Source organism: Ciconia boyciana, chromosome 1, assembly GCF_034638445.1.
Source record: "Ciconia boyciana chromosome 1, ASM3463844v1, whole genome shotgun sequence".
NCBI classification, from domain to species: Eukaryota; Metazoa; Chordata; class Aves; order Ciconiiformes; family Ciconiidae; genus Ciconia; species Ciconia boyciana.
The window spans coordinates 51,512,929-51,535,746 of NC_132934.1; the positions used below are offsets into that span (position 1 = coordinate 51,512,929).

General features: G+C 41.5%; 1 protein-coding gene across 4 annotated transcripts in view; it reads right to left on the reverse strand.

Annotated features, from left to right (window-relative positions):
- Nucleotides 1-22,818, reverse strand: part of TMCC3 (transmembrane and coiled-coil domain family 3) — a 148,883-nt gene that overhangs the window by 34,952 nt on the left and 91,113 nt on the right. For 2 of the 4 annotated variants that reach the window (XM_072883695.1, XM_072883974.1), the window contains exon 1: nt 12,667-12,828. The exons of the other annotated variants lie outside the window; for them this stretch is intronic. In XM_072883695.1, the coding sequence (XP_072739796.1) occupies nt 12,667-12,744 (78 nt within the window). In that variant the 5' untranslated portion in view covers nt 12,745-12,828. Of the gene's footprint in view, nt 1-12,666; nt 12,829-22,818 lie in introns of those variants that run through there. 4 annotated transcript variants of the gene reach the window in all.

A 22,818-nucleotide genomic window follows, 5' to 3' on the forward strand; every position in this document is an offset into this window, starting at 1 on the left:
GCTGATGGGAATGCCCTGGTAGTGGTCTCGTCTGCCTGCAGCCTCAAGCCTCCCACAAGACGACACATGGAAGTCAGTACCAGTCTAATTCCAATTCAATGCACCACTAATAAAGTGCAAAACACTGCCAAACTTAACATTATCAGAAGCACATGCTGCTACCAGAAGTAAGAAGAGCCCTACAGATTTACAGAAGTAATCTTTTACTTTCTTGCAGTAACGATAAGGTAAACTTAAGATTAGTCTCCTTCTTTCCAGGTCATACATTGGTATTTTTTCACCTTTCTTTCTTTATTAAAAAAGGCAACCCTTCCACAATTTAATTCTGGCTTAATTACACAGAGAAAAATAATGCATTTCTGTACAGTACTCACAGCAGGAGCACTCTGTAATAATCATAATTGAGCCAAAAGAGAGAGAAGAGGGGACAGGAAAGGTAACATCCTGTACTGCCAAATTTCTGAGCAACCAGAGACCAATGGTTTCTATGCATAATGGCAAAGCTGGCAAAAGATAGGCATTTTTAAAAAAAGTGTTCCTAAAAGTGTAGTGTTATGTGTAAGTGAAATGAAGATTCAGTAATATTAAGAATGCACAGTGCAAGAGGGAGAGCCAGAAAAGCCTTTTGCTTGTCTGCCTAATAAAAGGAACTTTAAGTCCCACTCAAGAGTAAAGTCGATTTGGCACAGATGCCTAGATACTGAGTACATACATCTAGTTCTAAAAAGCATGAAAAATGGTGAAACTTGCATCTTTTCTGCAGTGTCTCCAATATCCACTGTAACACAGCTATTTAGAGTGGATTTAGTCTCACCCAGCTTCAGATGCTCACCTGTATGTGATTTTGTTTAAGCTTCTACCAAATCAAGAGAGATCAGACAGATCACCTGCAAGAGCTGCACCCCTCTCAGCTACAGAGGGTGTCCTACACAACTACTACTCTTGCAGATACCCAGTTTCAAAGTTACACAAGACATACAATTTGGGGGGCAAGAAGCACCTGGCAGATAGTCTTAAAATCTGCCTGATGTGGAAAGCAGGAACATGCATCCACTACATATTGTTGGATCTCCACAAAAAAGTCAGAGGTTTTTTTGGTTTGGTTTTGTCTTTTTAAGTCTATCCAGATGGCTAATGATTCTGAAATATGTATCCTTCACAGTATTTATCCCCTCCCCTGTGCACATTGGGAGAAATCATACTCTCTTCAGAGAGGTTAAATGACTCCCATCATTACACAAGGGCTGAAAGCTGCCACAGTAGCCTGAACCCACGTCACCAGAGCCTTAGGCTAACATTGCCACCACTGCTCTAGACTTCATTTCAAAACATAGATACTCTTCAAGCAAATCACTGAACTTCAACCTTCTCTGACATAAACTGCCACACCGTATAATGGCACAGAGCATACAAAGATTATTCTAGTTGACTCTCTCAAGTCCAAACACGAATAACTGAAACAAGGGCTTGGCTATTTGATTCAAAACACCACAAATGGGTGTATCTTTATTGCAAGACTACTTCTTCAAAATTAAAGAGCAGTTTGCATATATGCTACAGTGTAATGTACATATTCACTAGTAAATGAGAAATCCCACCTAAAGCATGCATGAGAAGTGGCAACATAGGTCAAAACATTTTGTGAAAGAACAATTTGTAAGCTACTGTGCTCAAAGCCCAGCTTCCCAAACCTAAAAGAATATCATAGCTTCTGCCATCAACAAATCACAAACAAAAGCTTGATGCCAAGTTTTATGAATGTCACTAGAGATTCCACTTGATCACTTCCAAATCGAGCTTTGTCAGTTCATGTCTTATTCATTCTCCTGAATATTTACCTGCAATCCAAGACTTCCCAGTTCCTTGGTTAAAAAAAGAGAGAAAAAGAGTTCCTTCGAGGCAAGAAAAATGCACAGAAAAGAAAGGTGCGTCTTTTTTTCTACATTAAGTTTATGCTGCAAGACACAATGATGCCCCTCAGGTAGAAATCCATAGCAAGCCAGTTTCATAAATATCAGAAATAGGAAGTTTGCTCAATAGGCTCTCTCGGTGCCTGAGAGAGAGAATACCGTAGGAGTTAACACTGGAAAGACATAATGGAATGACCTGATAATGGCACACATCCTTTACCAGTAGCAGTAAGCATCTAGCTCTTACAAACATCTATGCACCTTGGTGCTTCCCAAGACAAATTACTTAGGATCACATCCATACACTTTATGGGAACAAAACATGCAAGGGCCAACACAGACAACCTCAGAATTTCTTTATATACCTACTGGCAAATAGAGGAGAAACTCTCACTGATTGTCAAAGATCTTCTCATTGTCTCCACTCTTCTTTTCTTAAATCTTCCTCAGGTCTAGTTAAGAAATGCTTTCACTCTCTCTCATCCCCCAGCCTTCCCATGCCTCCCAAATCCAATCCACTTGCACAGAACAGAAGGAGCATAATTCTTGTACAGGTCACAGGCCCTCATCAGAGCCAGCAGCACCTGCTTGTGATGATGCTGTATATCAGCATTGGGCCTGAGTGTCACCCATTGCGCGAACTCGTGTGAAGAAAGGGTTCTACTGTAGAGACCTTCACAAAAAGCTGAGCAGGACAACAGCTTAAGAGTATGGCAAACGCACTGTCAACCTTCTGGACACATTTTTGCACAACAGGAGCCTGGCAGCTACTGAATCAGCCTGCTGCCATTTACTACCTGGCTTTAAAAGAGACTCCTAAGAATATCCCTTTAACTCTTAGGAGCAGGCTGTCACCCTTCTTTTGTTCATCAAAACTGGAATTGTGTAATTTGCTCCAAAAAAGGACTGGTTACATGTGACAAGATGTAACCAGATTTCTTCCTTAAGATATGGGGGGAGGGGGAATGACCAAAGATAACCACTTTTTCTGGACATGAGAGAAGGGGAAGAAAGAAATCAGAAACCTGATGATGTGAAGAAATACTTTGTTGATCTGGCAACAAATATCAGGGACAACCATGACACTGAATTGTGTTATTCCTGCCAAAACGTCTAGTAAAACAAAGATTCCTAACATAGTAAGAGCCACACACCTCCATATTATATACATGCATCAGTAACTGGAGTAATACCAAGTACTGAAGCATTTTATTTTATTTTCAAGTCATCTGTGTGGAGTCAAGAAGGGAAACAAGAAAATTACGCCTGACCTCTGGCATAAGTTTTTAGCCTGATCCTAGCCAAATCCAATTTTTCATACTTGCTTCAATACATCACAGATTCTTCTTAGTGGTTTAAGTACAAACAGAAAAAAAGAAAGCCAGATATATAATCCAGTAAGTGCAGTCAACTTTCTTTTACCAGACCAAAGAGAATCCAAAGGGATGGGATACAGGATGCATCCTCTTCCTAACCCAATGTATCAGAATGTTATTGGTAAACAGTAGAATTGAGGCAGGTATGAGAAGAAAGGGTTCCAGAAGTTGACATTTAACAAAGCTTTCCTTCAACAAAATGCGTTAACAAAAAGATGTATCATAGGAGCAATGTACATTTCTTGCTTAAGATTTTTACTGTATTAGTCACTCTCACACTAATGATATTATTACTTTTTCTTCCTTTGCTTTTTTTAATGTGTGCCCAGCCCCCGACACCAAGAAGCATTTCTTCTGTTCTTTCCTGGTTACTATAATTTTCACATTTTAACTCAGGTTTCTTCTAGACTTACATAAGATAATGATAATTTATTATTTTATAATAATAATTATAATATATTGACACTGGTATGACACTATTGACACTGATAATTCAGTGTCCACATACAGCACAAATACCAAAGTGTGGATTCAAAGGCTCCAGACCAGTACATTCAAAATTTACTGCCGATTAAATTCTGCATCTCACTTACAGCATCTACAACATTTAGACACTTCTCTTAAAAATAAAAAAGTGAAAGAGAGACAGGCAGAGAGAAAGTGGAAGTGACTCCATTCTTGGCAGAGCATGTGAAGTCCCACCTCTATTTGTGTTTCCATCATGCGTCCCTACTATCTTTGCTATTGCCCTGACCATGCCCAAAAGCTGCTGAGAGCTGCCCACACACCCACACACTTCCCCTGTCCCTCAGCCCTGGGACAAGGTGTGAGGAAGCCTGGCACTGGGAGGGGTGCAGAATCTGTAAGCACAATATCTGTAATCTGAAGGCTGTAAGGCTTCTAAATATCTGAATCTGTAAGGCTCTGAGCAACCTGATCTAGTTAAAGATGTCCCTGCTCTTGCAGGGGGGTTGGACTAGATGACCTGTAAAGGTCCCTTCCAATCCAAAGCTTTCTATGATTCTATGAATATGACCACAGAGGGGGTGAAGGAGCCTCATGCTAGGGTGCTGTTAATGAACTTGATACAAGACAGCTCTGAGCAGCTTTGGGAAAGCTGGCAGGGTGAAGGTGGCAACCTGCAATGCTGCAGACTGGGGGAGAAGCTGTGAATGAGTGCACAGTCAAAAGTCTTCTTTGGCCTTCCTTAAGTAAGAAGAGTTCCTCACACCTGATCTAGGCAACTCTCACTCAACAAGATCTGTTCGTTTAGTTTTTCTAACACTAAATGTCTCTTTGAGACTAGTACTGGGTTTTGATCCTATTCGGTTCCAAAGTTTCCAGCTTTCCTTGCAGCTGTCTGCAGCCTTCAACAAAAGCTTCTTGCCTACTGTAATCCAAAACACAGTCAATGATCACTAGAGTCCAACAAACAGCCACCTCCTGTTTGATTTAAATTTCTCTCCTAGGAAGTGAGGGTGAAGCAGTGAATCTTCGGAAGTCCTTAGCACACTTACAGTACAGTATGCTACTAAGCTGTACTGCCCTGAAATAGAAAAATGTTAAGAGTCAGTTCTAATTGGTCTGTCAGTTTGATCTTTGGGCGTCACTCACCTGTACAGACATGCTGGTATAAAGCAGCACATTTTCTGCATATTTATATCATTTTGCATTTGAACAATGAGCCCTAGCTTAATTGTAATTTCTGTATTACATGCACTGGAATAGGTTGGAATAAAAGGAGGAGTGAATGCTGTAAAACCAGAGAAACTTGCTACATCAACTTACCCTAACAAGGCTTCTCTTCCTGTCACAGTAATTCTTGCAGTGTAGCACTGAAAGCCCACTTAAAAATTCACTTAGATTTAAAAACTAATAATCTACAGACCCCAAAGCACTGACTCCTCACATGTCCTGTAAGCTGTTACTTGCTTTTTTGGTAGTGGTACACAGTATCAGGTTTTTCTTAAGGATGGAGGACTTACACTTCCACCAGCTCTGTGCAACACTTTGTCTCACCTTATAAATCAACACCTCCTGCACATATAAACTGACTTGAGAGCACTGCAGTCTTCTCTGTCTTTAAAACACCAACTTCCACCATAATGCTTCATCTTCAATTGAAAAACCTTGCTTTAAACACAGGATTAGCAAATCAATGGGAAAAAAACCAAATCTTATTTAATGCTTGAGAAGCCAAGGGTGTAGTACCTTGTAAATGCAAGTAGCCTTTTTGAAAGCCACAGTCCTATTAACTTTAACAAAAATCACACAACAGATAATCAGAGTGTTTAATTGTTGCAATCCTTAGATATGTATACACACACACACACTGACTGTTCTTTTCATCACAACCTTTGCCAGGAAGCTAAACAGGTTTCCATCCACTTTTAGCCAAACCCACCACAAGAGCATTTATTTACAAAACAAAAAAAAGATGAAAACCCACCTACACCATCCTGGTTTAAGCTAGATGAGACTAATACGAACTGGAAGTAGCATCTACCATCCTGTAAAGAACACTTAATACATAGAGAATTTTCCATAAGGCTGTTCTAATTCATCTCAGATTGGTTCCATAGGCCACTGATGTCAATCAAAAGTTTCCAATTGATTCAGCCCTACTTGGATCACATTTTTATTTTAACTCAATAGTACAGTGTTAATTCTTTGCATCCCCATGTAACTTCTTCATCCAGAGCTACTGAAACAAAAGTTTACAAAGGAAGGTAACTGTTACTAAACTGTACACAAACAGGTAAACCAAGGAAAAGGTGCCTACTATAGTAAATGTTAACCAAGAAGTATTTAGAATTGATGCCAAATATTTTATATCAAAGGTCCATTAAAGTACACATAGTCTCAGTGCCCAATCCAGAGGTCACTAAGAAAATATTAGTAGCAGTGGTTTCCATAACTTCTGCCATCTGGAATTTTATCCAGTTGCAAAACCTAAACAGAACAATAATGAAGTGGGCCAGCTCTCAATATTATTAAGCTTTTCTGGATTTTTTTTGGGGGGAGGGAAAAAAAAAGCCTCATTTCAGCTTTCTATAACAACAGCATCACAGCTCACTATTTGTAGGCATTCTTTATACCTCAGCCAGTAGAGACATCCCTCCACTCTCATCCTTGTCCCTAAATTAAAGCTTAGATTATGTACGATGATACAATAAACTGCCTTAGAGGAGTTCTCACTTGCTGAGTGTCTGAAAAAGGTTAGCTGCAACAGCTACAAGCCATCCCAGTTGCATACCAGGTCCCATATGTCCCGGCTTTAGAACAGCAGGTTTATTTTTGGCTTTGCATATTAATCCTCTGCTTTTCTTTCAGACTAAGGGAAGAGCAGAAAATTTTCAGTAGTAAAGGTATCTGCAACCCTCACTAGCAATAGTGCAAATGCTCTTTAGCAAAGTTTCTCTATCTGGATACATAAATGAAAAGCAAGAATTACGTTCCACCATTCCCCAACACTACATAGAAACTCATCTCCCACACAGGTTTTTCCCAAAACCACCCTCACTGTGGGGGTGAAGATAAAAGCCACACACTTGCTAATGGTGCCAAAACAACTAAAACTGGACAACGGGCAGTGGCAATCTTTTTAGCCTGGACAATGTTAGACGTGAAATCCAGCCAAAACCTTAAAGGCTCAGCCTCTATTTGTCAACCTCAGCCACATTGTGCCAGGTGGTGCCTAGTTAAAGCCTTACCTATGGAGATGACGACAATAAGCAAGCTAGGGATCTAGACCTGTTGGCATCCCCCTACCTCACCATTGGCAACCTGACAGAAGGACAATTATATGTCCTTCAAAAAGAAAGCAAACCAGAAGGCTGGTGATTTTCCCCCAGTGACCATTTTTTCTAATACACCTAACATTTAAAAAGGTGATAATAGATGCCGCAGTCCTGTAAGCAATACCATCCACTGCAATAAGGATAAATCAAAAGCACAGCAAAGGAAAGGAGACACTGTACAATCTTCAGAGACATTAATTTTCCAGGTGGAGACCAAGAACTATGAAAGGTCTAAGTATAAAACTTCCAAACCTAAAAAACAGCTTAAGCATTGAAAAGAACATGCATCCCCACTTCTACTTACTGTTTAAAACTGTCTTCTTGGGTTGGAAGAGAGAAGATGGATTGGGTGAAAATACAACTTTTCTGGCTTATAACTACCAAAGAGGTTCACCTTGCAGGATCAGGGGAGCACAGCAATACTATACTAAGCTGTACAGCAACAATTTCCCCCTTTTTTTCATTTGACAACAACAAATTACACCTAACGTTGACCTTTAGCTTTTAGATTTATTTAATCCCCAGACTCAAAATATACCAAAAATAGATACCAGCTTTATAAGCTTCCTAACATTCCTTTCTGGCACTAGCAAAAAAATTAAGAAGTTACAGTTTTCCAAACAGTTCTACAATGACAAAATAAAAACCATGATTACTGTTTTACATGAACAAACCAGGTTTTTCTTCAGTTCTAACCAGCTAATCTGTCTTTTTGGGTTCACGTAACAATTGTGGCTTCCCTCTCTTATTCCCAGTACTCCTGCATCATGCAGCCTACTCTTTGACAGGTTTCACACATTTCTAGATACACTGTGGATTTAAAACCAATGCTTGGAGGTCTTAACAATATTCTGTCTCATCAAATTATCTTCATCTCGTGTCAAAACACGAGGGAACTGTGGGAAAAGCATGCATAAGTTCTTCAAGCACAAAATATCTGGAGGTTTGGTTACAAGTCACAAAACCCCAGAACAAGCATTTCTTCTACACCGATCTTTGCATTTAGAGGAACACCAGGAGATTAAATCTCCCTTTCCTCTAAAACTGTGGGTGGGGTGGTTTTGTGTTTTGGGTGGGGTTTTTTTGTTTGATTTGTTTGTCTGGGGGGTTTTGTTTGGGTTTGGGGTTTTTTGGGCTGGTTTTTGGTTTTGGTTTGTTTGTTGTTTTTTTTTACATTTTTAATCCTTCTAGGTCCCTTCATGTTGTTTTTTCCTCTAAACGTACTAAAGATTTTAAGAAATAAAGGGAATCCAAGGACAGATGATAGAAGTGATTAGAGGCTTAGAAAGACTTCCATGTGAGGAGAGATTATTAAAAAGACTTCCTTGCTTATACAAAAGATGAATGGGAGGGATCATAAGGGAGACATGGAAAATGAGAAGAGACATTCCACAGAATTTATTTTCATCAATAGAAAGCAAGTGGATTTCTGTATTATTTTTTGACATAAGCTTCTTTTTGTGTGTGTGTGATCACAGAAGAATCAGTTCATCCACAAAACACCGATTCTATTGCTAGTTTCACTAAGGCTGAAAGCACAAGAAGATTGAAATTAAGACTCTCTATGCCACATCTGTTCCAGGTAAGGTTTTCTTGTTTTTAAATAAAGGAAGAATTCTTACCATTTCAAATATAAGTCTACCACTAATAAGAGAAAGTTCTGAATAGGCTCCAATGTGCAATAAATTACGTAATTAGGACTTCCTGCATCTCTCTCTAAAGCATCTGGTACTTGTTAAAAGCAGGACGTATCACTGCACAGACTTTTGATGGGATGCAGTGAAGGAACTCACATGTTTTAGTTGTACTAGAAAAGGAATTTTCTCCTACAAAGCCATACGTATAAATTTATAATCCTGATGAAATGTGAAGGATTGTTGTACTGTAAGGGGTAAGAGATCAAGAGTGAAGAGCAATGCCCTGATCAGCAGCAAAAAAAATGTGTACACAGGTTTCTGAGATCTAAATAGGACAACCTGATGAGCATTCAGAGGTGACAGCTTTAACAAAGCCTTGAAAGGCAGTCCTGACACAATGCTCTAGAAGCAAAAGTCAACACAATGAGGCATAAGTTAGTATAACCAAGCTAGTTTGAGCATCAGGAATGTTACTATTGCAATTGCATAGACCTCTGCACGGGCTTACTGCCTAAGAAGCACGGTGTAGCCAGAATCTGAGCACCTCCCGTCTCCCACAATACTGAGCCCCTTAAGAAAGCACCATGACACTCTTTAGCTGTCCTGCAAGCTACATTCCAGCAAGAACAGTACTTGGTGCATGACAGCTAAAAATGCAACCCTTGTTCCCAAATCTTGTGTCCTACTTCATGGGCTATGTCATGATTTTGAAAGATTTGGATTAGTTTTCGAAGTGTTGCAGGAATCAACTAGTAGTAGATGTGAAGCACAGTGAAGCTGCAGCAACTGGCATTAGCAGAGGTGAATTTAAACATTTTGCACAGCTGTATTGTCCACATTGATTCCACCTGTGCCACCAGAGCGAGCTGCAGTAATCCAGATTATAGCGACCAGATACTGTTGACGAGGCAGGAAAAGTCTCCTGGAAGGGTACCCTTCTTAAAGCTGGGGATGGATGATTTACCAGAACCAAGGTAACCACACAACTGTAAATCTATACCCACCAAATAATACCAGAACTGTAAGGCACTGATACCATTACACTACGAGCAATAGTAGTTTTATGCCCCACTCTGTGCTGCCATTCACAGCACAGCTTTGCTCTCTTGTGACTCGTCCAAGGAAGAGAACAGGAATCCAGCCTCTCCCTCAAAATACTTGGCCTCCTTAGGCAGCAATGACTCCCCCCATGTTAAGAATGACTCAGCTGTTCTTCATTAAAGTGTTTTCTCTATTTCAAGCACTGGGAACTTTGCACAAAATGTGACATATTGTTCACTGGAGAGTTGTTAGCAGAGCCCAGGATATCTGATACTTCAAATGGCCTCTAAGAATAAGGTATTGAAGAGACCTGTTGCCTTACACTGAAGGAGCTTTTTAGCTTCAGCAGGAATTTTAAAATCCTCTTCCCCTCAGATTCTACCATTTACAAACTCAGAAGGCTATATTCACAGTAAGTTGTTCTAGAACTTCTGCAAACTGAATTTGGTGATGCCTTCCTATCATATATACAGCTGCAATTTTGGAACAGACTTCTTGCCTGTCCACAGAGAAGGCTTCACCTTCTCATAAGGAAAATCCTTAGATGAGCTTGAAAGACACAGGCAGTAACCGATAGGGCTGGAGAAGTCCTTCAAGACCTGCCCACCCAAAAACTGGACTCAGTAGCCTATGTAATACAGACTATGAGATCCAACAACTACTTTGACACCTCTCTTTCCCCCAGGCTTTATTAAATGTATCTCACCCTACTTACTATACACTGTCCCTATCCTGCTGACAAAACCAACTCCAAGACTTTCTTCGCACCAGCAAGTCTCCCTAGTTTGTTCAGGTTCTCTGAGCATCCTCCCATCAGCTCTGTATTGCTGTGTTCATGCTCTGCATTGCTTTTCTCCATGAATGTTTGGGAATGGAAGCTTTAACTCCAGCTGCTCTGATGCTTTTTATTCAGCCTCTAAAAGAAAAACAGCATCCTGCTTTCTTGCTTCTTTCCTACATAATACCACCAGCTGTGGCTGCTCCAGTGCCTGACCATTTCCATCCCCCTGGTTAAAGCAGTAAGAGGAATGTTGAAGTTATCCAGGCAATTCACCCAGGAAAAATTCCTATTTGTCCAGAATAAGCACAAATGGATTTAATGCAAGCTCTTGTCATCATCTAGAACATAGAACCTGCTGCTACCACCTCTAGAAATTATATTACAGGTTTTGTGATATCTGACACAACGTGTAAAGCCCAAACCGTGGAGCAGTGCAATTGCTCTACAACTCTACAAACTTGTTACACAGTTGTATTTCCAGTTCTCATGGTCACAGGAAGGGAAGGAGAGGCTAATCCTGATGAAAAGAAACCCAAAATGAGACAAAAGCCCAATGCTTTCATAAAATTGTCTTAAGCATGAGAATTGTTTTATTTTTTAATGCACAAGTAGAATACACAACACTGAATGTTAGCCATGATACTTTATGCTTTTAAGCAGATCAGCTAGACTATAGAGAAGAAGCTTCAGGTTTAACTCTTAAACATACCAAAAATAATCCCTGAAGGTATGCAACTTTCTTCCATAGCCACAGTAAGCTAGGTAGCACATTATTCTTACACCAAGAACAATGAAGAAAAATTACTTAGTTCAACTTGCAAAGAGGAAAACAAAGGAAATACATAAAGTTTTTAACTGGGTTATGACTAGCATGGGCACCCGGCTTGTGGTATGAACAGCACTGTAGACTCCAGTAGTAAAGGTACAGTGTATAGGGTTACCTATTTTTAAAACATGTCATTATGCAGCAACAATCTGAAGCACACCATCTCCTTTCCAGCACTGTCAATTAATGGGCTGGAGGGATTGAAAGAACGGTTAACCTGCAGTACGGGGGGGGGGGGAATTAAAAAAAACAACCAAGAACCCTCCCCCTAAAAAAAAAAAAAAAGTCACCCTTCACAAATAGCTAATCTCTACACTTCAAACTGTAAAGCTCATTTATTGACACATGCAGGATCTCATCTTAGCATAGAAAACAGAATTTCTGCTGATATCCCAAGTCAGCTAGAGCAACCTTTTTCTTCATATCTTTCTGCAGTGCATGGGAAGAAAGAGACATTTGTTTTGCACCTGTTTGAGCTGAGCATTTAGGTAAGAATTTGAAATCTGCACATAAACTGGAGAGCCAACTGCCTTCCTCAGCATGACATTCACAACAAAGGCTACTAAATATATGAAAGGATCACAAGCATTGCCTATACATGGTTATTATATATTGTATGGACAAACCATCAAAATAGTAAGATAAAGAAAGATGAACGTGCCAGCAGACCATAAGAAAAACTATCCCATAAAGCCATATGTCATGGATACACAGCAGATTCTTACTTTATCCCTCGCACACACAGATACACCTTTTCTGTCGATCTCCATCCCTATCACAGCCCTCTTGTAAGTAACTTCAGGAAGGGAACTGTAATCATTCTCTGCTGCTAGATACAATCACTTGATCCACAGTTTATTAAACAGAGACCTTGAGAAACAGGACCAAAACCAGATATCCACCAGTGTGATCTAGACATGGAGTCACTTCATTAAATCATCATCGCTGTTGACTTTGGTGCGTAAGTTCTCTACTACTCCCGCCTCCAACTAGTTTCTATTATGGATATATCTTGAACATCGGTTTCTGTTACGTCAACAGCCAGTTTCATTTCATTTTCTTATACCAAAGAGTACTTAGAGTAGGAATATGAAAAAAGCACAGTTAAAAAACTTCTCTTTAGATCGACAACACAGCAAACGCGGAGACGTTTGGGGAGCATGCTGCAGGTTGGTAGCTGCCTCACAGAGCTCGGCACTCAGGCCCACCTGGCAGCCCCACCACCCTCGCCTCCCCGGGCCGTCTGCTTCCAAAGGTGGCCCCGACAGCCCCTTCCGTGCCCTCACACGCCTTACCCGCGTCTTGCGGCGCCGGTGCCGCTCCGGGTCCGAGTACGTCCTATCCACGGCCAGCGCCGTATCGCTGCCCGGCATGCTGCCCCGCCGCCGCCTCCTCCTCCTCCTCCTCCTTGTCCTCAGCGGTGCGCGCAGGTAGGGGTCCCGTCAACGGCCGCCCAACCGCCAGTCCAACGGCCGCGGCACTGAGGGGGCTCACGGCTGCCGCCGCGGTGCGGGAGGGCCGGGCACGCCCCTCCAGGCGTGCCCGGCCCTCCCGCACCGCGGCGGCAGCCGCTCCGCTTCTCCTCAGCCGGCACACCCGGATTAACCCCTCAGCGCTCCGGCTCCCGCCTCAAGGGGCGAGGCGGGCGTCAGCCGCGCGTTGTGGCGCCTAACGGTCGGGTCGTGAGGGGGTCGGGGCTGTGGTGTTTCCCCCCCGCTTCGGAAAAGGGAGGACGCCTGAGGGGAGAAGAGGGTGGGAGCGAGCTTTAGCCAGAGGGAGTGGGCCATAAATCGCTTTTTTTTTTTTTATTTTGAAGGCCGGCGCTTCTGAGGGGGCAGCAGGAGCTGGGGCAAGGATGATCTCCCAAAGGTATGGCTGGACAGAGGGGTGCCAGTCCCATTCCTTCTGCTGACAACCGCTGGTTTGATTCAGGCTTTTTGCTAAAGCTTCAGCTCTTGGAGGGAGTTACCATCAAGCGGCCATCTCGACATCTGTTAAATCAAGACCCTGTGGCTACAGCGAAACCTCACAAAACATTGCAAATCCTAAAGGTTCAGAAGTCCAAAGGGGAAAGAAAGGAAGAAACCAGAAGTATTAAGTATGTTGTTGTTTTGGGGCTGGCTCACTTGGAAGGTTTTGACTGTTTGCAGTAGCATAAGGCACCCTGGACACAGCTGAGTGCTGCTGCTGGAAAGCCCTTGATACCTAGAGTTTCCACAATAAACATGTTATAAAAATTCTGTCAAACCAACTAAATAATTAGCGTCTGCATTTTCCAAAGTGGTCAGTGGAGCACGGCAACCAATTCAGTCCCCATTTCTGCACATTAGACATATGAGAAATCCTTCAGTGTCCTAGCACAGGGGAGCTTCAAACCATTACTTGTGAACACCCAAGGAAAACTTGTTTTCCAGGGCACGCGTATGCCAATGTACTTAAATTCCTAAGAGATGAGTGGAATTCCTGACTTATTTTTGCTTTTATCTTCAGAACCCCTATGCTGATTAATGCATTTAAATCAGTAACACTTAACACATTTTAAACTACTGAAAAGTGTAAGTAGAATACTGTTTTTATAATCACTCATTAAGTTGTACAGGAGATGTACTTTTTTTCTCTTCTGGAATAAGTAGAATAGTCGGGTTACCACTTCTACACAAAGTAAATCTGGAGTTCCTTCAGACTGACTCCCTTGCAAAAGCAGCAGGACTTCACCTTTTAGGTGCAGTTGTTACGATGCTCATGCATGAGTCACACTGCTTTTCTTCTCTAGTTGGAAACAGCAACAGTCCCGAGGCATGTGCATATATAAACATACATAAATCAACACAGCTAACTATCCTAGGGGGGGCTTGCAGCTTTTAAAAAATATTTCCCTGGCACCATTTACATTTTGTTTTGGAATCTTATGTTCTGAGATAACACTACTATCAGAGGTTAATTATCTGACACAAGGGCCTCCTTGGTGTTTTCACGTAATGAGGTCTTCAAAAATGAAAGACCTGAAATTCCAAAGTAAAAATAAATCCTAGACCTCACCTTTTTGGCAGGTGTTTCTTCTTCAACGCTAACACCAGTTTTTACAAAGTTATCCCAAATTAAGTTGTGAGTGGGTTTACTAAGGGAAGCATTATTTGCCCAATGCAGTATTCAAAGTAACCAAACTAACACAGGATACCTGCACACAGGCAATGACTTGCCATCCTTCCTATACTTCTTATGGAGCTGAACGAGATAGCTGAAGTTGGAAGGCTGCTGGGAAAAAGCTTTAAAACGGGAATTGGATTTCTTCAGTCCTTCAGCTCAGACATGAAAGTTAATTCATGACTCAAAATGTGCCAGAGGGTGGGGAACTCTGGAGGTAAAGGTCAGTAAGAAATTAAATGGGCAAATGTTGTGGGTTTGGGGTTTTCACTGAAGTCATAATTGCACATTTCCAAAGCGGACTGTGCAGTTTCCAGCACCTAGGATGAAACATCCTTATTTCCTCAGAAACTTTTGGGGTTTTTTTTAAGCCTTGCCAGATGTAGTTGATCAAAGCATAGAGAGGGTAAGTCGTTGGAAAAGGGGCACATGAAAGGCTTCAACTGCTTGGCTCTTTAGTAATGCAAGGCTTATTATAAATCATAGTTTATTCAAAAGTTCAAGAGTTTTATTTAAATAATATCAGCTTTATTTAAATAATACCAGCAGACTACCCACAAAATGATGAAACTTCTCTTCAAGATGAAAAGAGGATGTGCAATATATATTTAGAGGTATATCATGTGTGGTTGGGCTCAGTAGTATTAACATACAAATATATTTACGAAGAAAGCACTCTCTCCTAATGTAACTTCTAAGAAGAGAGGATAATATGGTTAGTCTCATAAGACCTCGGTGTTGCATTAGTCACACCTTCCAATCAAGCCTGTGGATCCATTTGCTTGGGCGCTGCTCTCAGCGGTGGCAGTTACTGCCACGCATACCAGCAACAACAGTTCCCGTGTCCTGCACCAGCAGCAAAAGCCCTGGCACTGGGCAGTTCCCGGAGGAGCTGTGACCACGGGGCAGCGGGCTGGGCAGCTAGGAACAACTGCTGCACACAGCAGCAAGTTATGGTGGAGCAGAAATAGCTGCTTGGGTAGAGGCACCTGTCCCACAGGTCAGGAGAGCCCTTCCACACAAGCTGAATTAGGAGCTGTTGCCATCTCGGCAGTCTCTGCAGGTGCTGCACCTTGCAAACATCTCAATAAATGGTTCTTTTCATATGTTGGAGTTAAATCATCTGAGTCTGCAGAATGTAAGTTTAGTGTATATCAAACCATGGTGCCATGCAATTCTCTTGCCAAAGGCTGCTTCTTTTCCCCCTTTATCTTTCCCCCTCACACATGTGCCACTAGGTCCTTCCTGGCCTGTAGCAGGAGCAGACTGTTATCCTATGGCATGTTTGCGGAATACATTTCATTTTGCTTGGCTGAGCAAAGATAACTCCCCCTCCTCTTGCACACACAGCTGGTTTGTACAGCTCTCCTTCCCCACTCCAAAACAGAGACATGACTCCCTGAACATGACAGAATACTGCACAGCACAGTACTTCTCTCACTGTTATTTTCGAAAGCCCACAGAGTTCAAATAAATGCTCTTCCCCACACACTGCACCTACTCTCAACTGAACCCTCAACCCACTAAAGCAAATCCTTCCAGATATTGGCAGGAGCATGAGGCTGGACTCACAGTGACAGAGATAGAAGCGGTAGTCCATAGATGAATTCTCTCATACTTTGTTCTTCTCGCAAAGCATTTTTAAAATTCATTTCCATGGTTTAAATTAATGATAAAAGCGTTAAACCATCCCAGCCATCCATTGTGTCAATTTAGAAGTTCAAGTACCTCAAAATCCCTCACTGACTGCCTAGCTGTCCTTAGAGGCACAGAGTAATTTCATCCTTTTCCAGCGCTTTCCCTCACTTCAACATGCTCACATGACCCACAGTGCTTAACTACATTATTTTGCCTACCTTTTTAAAGTGACCTTTTAAAAAATAATGCCAATTAGGAATGGAAGGTCTGGTTAGACTTAAGATCACCGTACAAGGGCGTACACCACTGCATTTGGCTTTCAGAGGGACAGACATCAATATTGGGTTTGCCTGCATTGCCTTGTTTTAGGAAACTCAAATTCTGGAGGGGCAGCAGAGGCACTGCCCAAAGCAGGCCTGTCAGGTGGAGCCTGAGCTTTCTACAGACGACTCCTGTCTCGCTCATCCCTGCGAAAGCTGCATCTTTGCCATCCATTTCCTGCTGCATGACCCTGGACAGCAGACACAGCAGTCCCACCTGTGAGCCGTGAATTATCTATACTGACTTATGTATAGGCTACAGAGGGAGAAGAAGCAGCAGTGGCAACAGCGGGATTACTTAGCAAAACCCAACTCCCACACAATGTAATCCCATAGATGGGGTCGTGCACACACGCTGGGAAGTATCACAAGAATGGAAACATTTATGGAGATGAAAGGCATGGAAATCCTATCATTAGGGGCTGGCTTGAGGTTTGGCCCTGTTCTCTTTCCAGTTTTATAATGAATCTGGATCTTGGCAATTTACTTTGCTTCTTTGGACTTCCACTGCCACATTTGTAAAAGGAGAAGCACAGCACATCTTTCTTCTGTGGAGAACCTTGAGCTCTCCGGAATTACAAATGCTATTATTAAATTTGGTATTCTGATGTTGTTGGGAGAAATTAAACATATGGTGTCAAGTGTGTATTTCAAAGGCACAGTCAGGAAGAAGGTGAAGGTCCCTTTTTCCACAATGGTAACATCTGTACTCTAAACAGGATACTGGGGCTTCTTACAAGAGAGACTTTTTAACATGCCCTCCAAATGTTTTTCCAAAAGCTTGTAGCAACCAGCCTCCAGGGAAAAGATCTAGATGATGACAGACTCGCAGTGCCATTTCAAAATCTGACGGCAAATGGGACAGTGCTGAGTGACATAGGTCTTGCAGTTATCCGTGAGCGCACTGTCACAGTTCTCAGTTTATCTGCCAAACCATGAGCCATTCACACCCACAGGAAAGGAGGTAATCTGCTTGTCTGTACCCAGCACAAACTACCAAGGGATCACACTGAGACTTACAGATTGCTTTGCCAAGCTGTGACGTTCATTCAGAAGATGTTGATAAACATTCAGATATCAAAGTAAAATTTTAAATCAACTCCTCTCCTCCCCTGTCTGCTCCTCACTAAGAAATATTTTATGTGCTTTCAGGATATAACAGCCACGGACACTCTGTGAGTACTCATTTTCTACACAGGAAAAAACTCCAGAACTAAGACTGTCACAGTGTATTAGTGAGATGCATTGATAGGGGCTGAAGGATAGAGAAGCAAGTCAAAAATTCCTACTGAGGGTAACAGAAGTTCTCCCTTTTCTTCCTTTCCCTTGCCTACTATCCTGTGTCCCTTGCTGTGTGATGAGAGGCAATTTCAAGCCCTCTTCTCATTCTCGTACAGCCTAGGAAATTTCTGCTACATAATTCCTCATTGCTGCTGCTGAGTGACAGCAATAGTGCAACCAGTACCTACAGGATGGTGGCAGTGTTTTGCATTTCAAATGCTGTGAATAAGAGCCACCTTTTTAGCAGGCTTGAATGCCAGCTGTTCTGTACACCCAAGAACTTGCCTGGAGCCCAGCTATTTACATTAAAAGATGACCCATGTTGCAGAGGCAAGTACAGAATTCTCCCTCGGGCAATGTGAATGGTTGCTGCTCATCAGCTTACAAATTTTCTTCTGCCTCATAGTATGTGATTTGGGGCCCTTCTGGGAATAAGTGTATGCAGCCCGAATGAGCCACTTTGATATTGCCATGAGGTATGCAGGACCAACAGCTGCAGCCTGTTGGCACATAAAGGTGTACCCCATTCCAAAACATGAATGTGAACTTGCATCCAAACCGTTCAGACTGCAGGCAGAAGAGAGCCAGCCTGAATCTCCTATTACTGCATATCCTGGTGGTTACATCAGTGCGACCTTTCATCCCAAATTAAAACAAACAAGCCAAAACCTCAAATTAGACATAGCCCATGAGCACAAGAATTGCTCTCGGGATGTGCCACCTCTACCCACTGCTCAGAGAAGTGCGCGCACCCCCCTGAAGTGGCACGTAGCTGGGTAGCTGACATCTGAGCTCCTAAAGGCTCTGTAAGTCAATACGCCACAACTTTCACCCTACTGCTTTATGGCCGTAGCTTCACAGACATCCCAGCTCAGTTTGTGGCTGATGGTTGCACAGAGAGACTGTAGATTGTGCTGAATAGGAACCTGTCAATTTTATTTGTCTATGAAGTGCATTGCATGGCTGTGGCTCTGTATAAGTTATGTCATGTCATGCTAAATGTGTGACATCAATTATTTCCATATCAAGAGACAATGTCAAATGCAGGATTAGGACTTCTTTGCCAGTCAACCAGAAAACAGATGGGTTATGAGAGGACGGAAAAATTAATGATTATACAAGTAAGCCTACACGTCTTCCTGGTGAGTGTTGTTACAATGCAGCCCTTTGGGTTTCACTACAGTGACTATCTACAGAGATGCAAGTTACAGGGACAGGAAGCTCAAGTTCCCTCACCACTATCAAAGCTGACCACCTACAACACATCTAACTGTGGTTCTGCTAAATCTAATTAAATGCAATACGAAAGCTTTCCTGTAAAACCAGGTGAACAGGGAAGTGTGTTAAGTTGGTTATCTGGTGGGTTAACTGGGGATTAATAAAAGCCATTAGATAAATATGGTTAAGAGCCCATTTAAGATGAGCGTAATAAAAACAGAAAGCTCCTTCCAGTTTACTTCTCAATCTGCCAGACCTAAACATATGACATTCAGCTCTGATTTGGGTGACAGGGACTTGAAAGATTAACTTCAACTAAGCAGAAAAGCCCAAATGCCACTATGTTTAATTGGCACAAGTCTTCCAAGTTCCTGATTTTCACAACAAGTATTTTCAAGGCAGCAAATTTCAAACAAAAAACCACAGCATAGCACAGACATTTGCATTACACTAAGTAAATTTGTATCAACCATCATTTATAAGTGTCCAACAACACACTCCGTTTACTCATCTAAATATAGTAATTTATTAAGGAGCCAGTTCTGGGTTATTACTATGTATTACTATATAATTCTACAGGATAGTTTTCACTGAATAAAGTATTTGCCTTATTTGCTTCTTGGTTGTATTGCTAACAGGTATTACATTCATTTTACTTTTATTTTATAATGCTTTTTATGGAAAAAAATCCAGGTTCATTAATTAAAGTTTTGCCAACTGCTTCAATATGGAAGGCCTTTATCATATAGTTCTGCATATTCCAAATTACAATTCCATGTAAGTATTCATTCTTAACAATATCAAACTGCAGCATCTGTATGTGTACGTTCCTGCATCAGAACTATATAATTATGACTATTGGAATAATGATTTAAATTGGAATTTAGATTTAATGAGTTTAGACATGTGACTAGTTGACCACAGAGGCAAGTGATAAGATATAACATGATTCCTACTTTTAACTATCCCGGTGCTGTCAGATACTTCAGAATAGTCTGTGAGAGAATACAGATTTTAAGCAGAAAAAATAAGTCTGAATTTTTAACATAGACTCATACTCATCCTTTTGGGCCTTTAAAAATCATAATTTCATAAGCTATTACTCATTACAAAATTGGGGGGACAATTTTTGAAAGATTGAAGTCTTCTGCTTTGTTCTTATACAACCAGTGAAACATATGAAATATCATACAGTACAATTTTCTTATCTCTGGGACCTGAGTTTTAGCTGGAATATATAAGAAGCAGCTTATTTTGCAATGTTTTTGGAAACTGTAGCAACACAAGGTAGTCCTAGCATTTCAGGGGAGTTGCCCCCTGAGCTTCCATGAATGGAAAATGTTACAGCGTTAGATCACTAGAAAATGGAATGATAGAGATACAGCATTTGCCAATAAAAATTCCTATTCTGCTATAGAGGAATATCATTTTCTGGAACAAAATTAATACCTTTTTTCCCAGCATAATTGTAACTAAGCTTTTCTTCTTAAAGTTATATCCACGAAGGGTAAGATTTCTTTTTCTTTACCTTCTTCACCAATACAGCTATGTTGATAAAGCATTTATATGTAAAGCAATCCTAAGCAACAGAAGCGTAGAGAACCTCAGCATCCACAGACATCTGACAGCACTGCACAAGACACCCTGCAGCAGCCAGAGAGCTCTGTGGCTGGAAGAAACTGAAACCCCTGTGCTCTTCCAGTGCCCACCGTGTACTCAGCCCTGCCCATCACCAGCTAGCCTCAAGTGTTACTGAAAGATGAAGCTGTCCCTCTTCCTGCCTAAAAAAGCCCAATTTTGGCAGCAGGGTTTGGGTTGGTCTGATCTGGAAGGTCAGCAAGTAAGCGCCTCTGCTCGAGCTACAAGCAGCTCCCCACTTCTTTTTTGTAACCACCTCAGGCCAGATGTCAGACAGATTTTTCAAGCCCAGTATAAAGACATGACATTATCAACAAGAATCTCACAGATACATGCTTACAAATCAAAACAGAGGAAAAAATGGTAATAACTATAGGCTTACTAGTGAAACTGTTCTTTTACAATGTTCCCTTAAATTTATTTGTGTTTGTGTATCTCGCACAAATACACAGCCTTAGAAACGATTTTATTTAGAGTATTATAAGGGGAGAAATTGAATGTTCCAGCTTTCCTATACTGCTAATAAAGATTAATTATTACATGTGGGTTTTGAAACACTTGTAGTTAGGAGTCTCAGCATTGGAGCAATATATAAACTCTAATAGCAACACGGTATATATAATAAGGAATTATGAATTCTAGGGCCCAGGCATATAAAAGTTACGACAAAGTAACACAGCTGAGGAGAAGTCATATTACACAAATCAAGACAAACCCTTCAGAAACAAGTGGTATCGCAAAGACACGGGACATGAAGGGAAAGCGCCTATCTTGCAACTCACTCTGACACTCACCAATTCCAATGATTTTCAGCATCTCAAACACACAGGCCTGATACAATTACGAAACAACGGAGCATATTCTTCATTAACACTGACCAAAACTTTGCATTTCTTTCAATGAAAGGTTGACTTTTTTTCTAAACGATACATTTTCTCACGTTTTCTATCTTTTAAAACAATGTATCACAAACTTTTCACTGAAAACTTAGCAGGAAAAAACTCAAAAGAGGGTTTTTTTTCCATTTTCATTTTTCATTTCACTGATTTTTCATTTCTGCCACAAGTTTTTCATAAAAATAACCTACCATTTTCCAGCAGTTCTGTTTTGCGCCACTGAAACTCTAGGCATGGTTTGAGGATTCGCTTAAGCTGAAAGACACAGTTCTGCCTTGGCCGGTAAGCAAAGTCGCTCTGGTCACATACGTGTAGCTCTGCTGTAACTGCACAAGAGTAATAGCAAGCAGCTGCAAAAGGGCGCTCTCTATATATGTCTCTCTTGCGTAGATAAAGAATGATCCCAGCTACAGGTGGGGCCTCCTGACAGCACAGCCACCGGCTGACGTCAGTGGCCTTGAAACTACAGGCATGGGAAGGTATCTGAGGGGCCGTAAACAGAAACGGCCAGTTACTGATACCGACCTGGAAGCAACCCATGCGAGCTGCCCACAGGCAGTAACATAGGCAGAGGAGTACTTACACCATGTACTTGAGCAGCAGCAAAAAACACTGATTGCTTGGATGCCACTGCTTCAGAGTTAGTATGTAGAACTGATGACTGGTAGCCTGTAATGCTACCTGTGTATGTATTATCAGGGCAGAGAGATGTACCTTTAATGCCTGTGTTTGGTCTACTATCTTATCCTTGAGGCTGGGTTGCAATTTGGATGCAACAATGGTGAGCTGGTCAGAGAGCTGACCCAGGTGAAAACTACCTCTGTCAAAACAAAATAAACTATTAGATTGCAAAAATACATACGTATTAGTTTTATAAGCTCCCTCATCTGACTGCCTGCACAGCTCCTCAAGCCGTGTTGCTGGCTCAGGAAAGTGGGCAGGGAGTCATGCCTGAGGGCAGAAGGCAGAACCTAGCATAAGTCAAAAGTAAGGACTAAAGTTGATCGTGCAATCCATTCTTAGTTGCCAAGGGTTTAATTGTGTCATAGCACGTTGGGTACATTTGTATCCAAAGACTCTTAACATCAATATACTGTGGATCTTTGTAAACGTTAATTATCCTTGTAAAACATACGGAGTGAGGATACAGTCAAATGTTAAGCCATCTAACATTTATGGAAATCTGTAAAAGCATGGGCATCCCAAAATGAACTATTAAACCTTTAAAATGAACTATTTTCTCATTTTCTAACAGAACTTCAATAATAGCATGATTCATTCAGGCCTTAGAAAAATAACAAACAGCTTCATC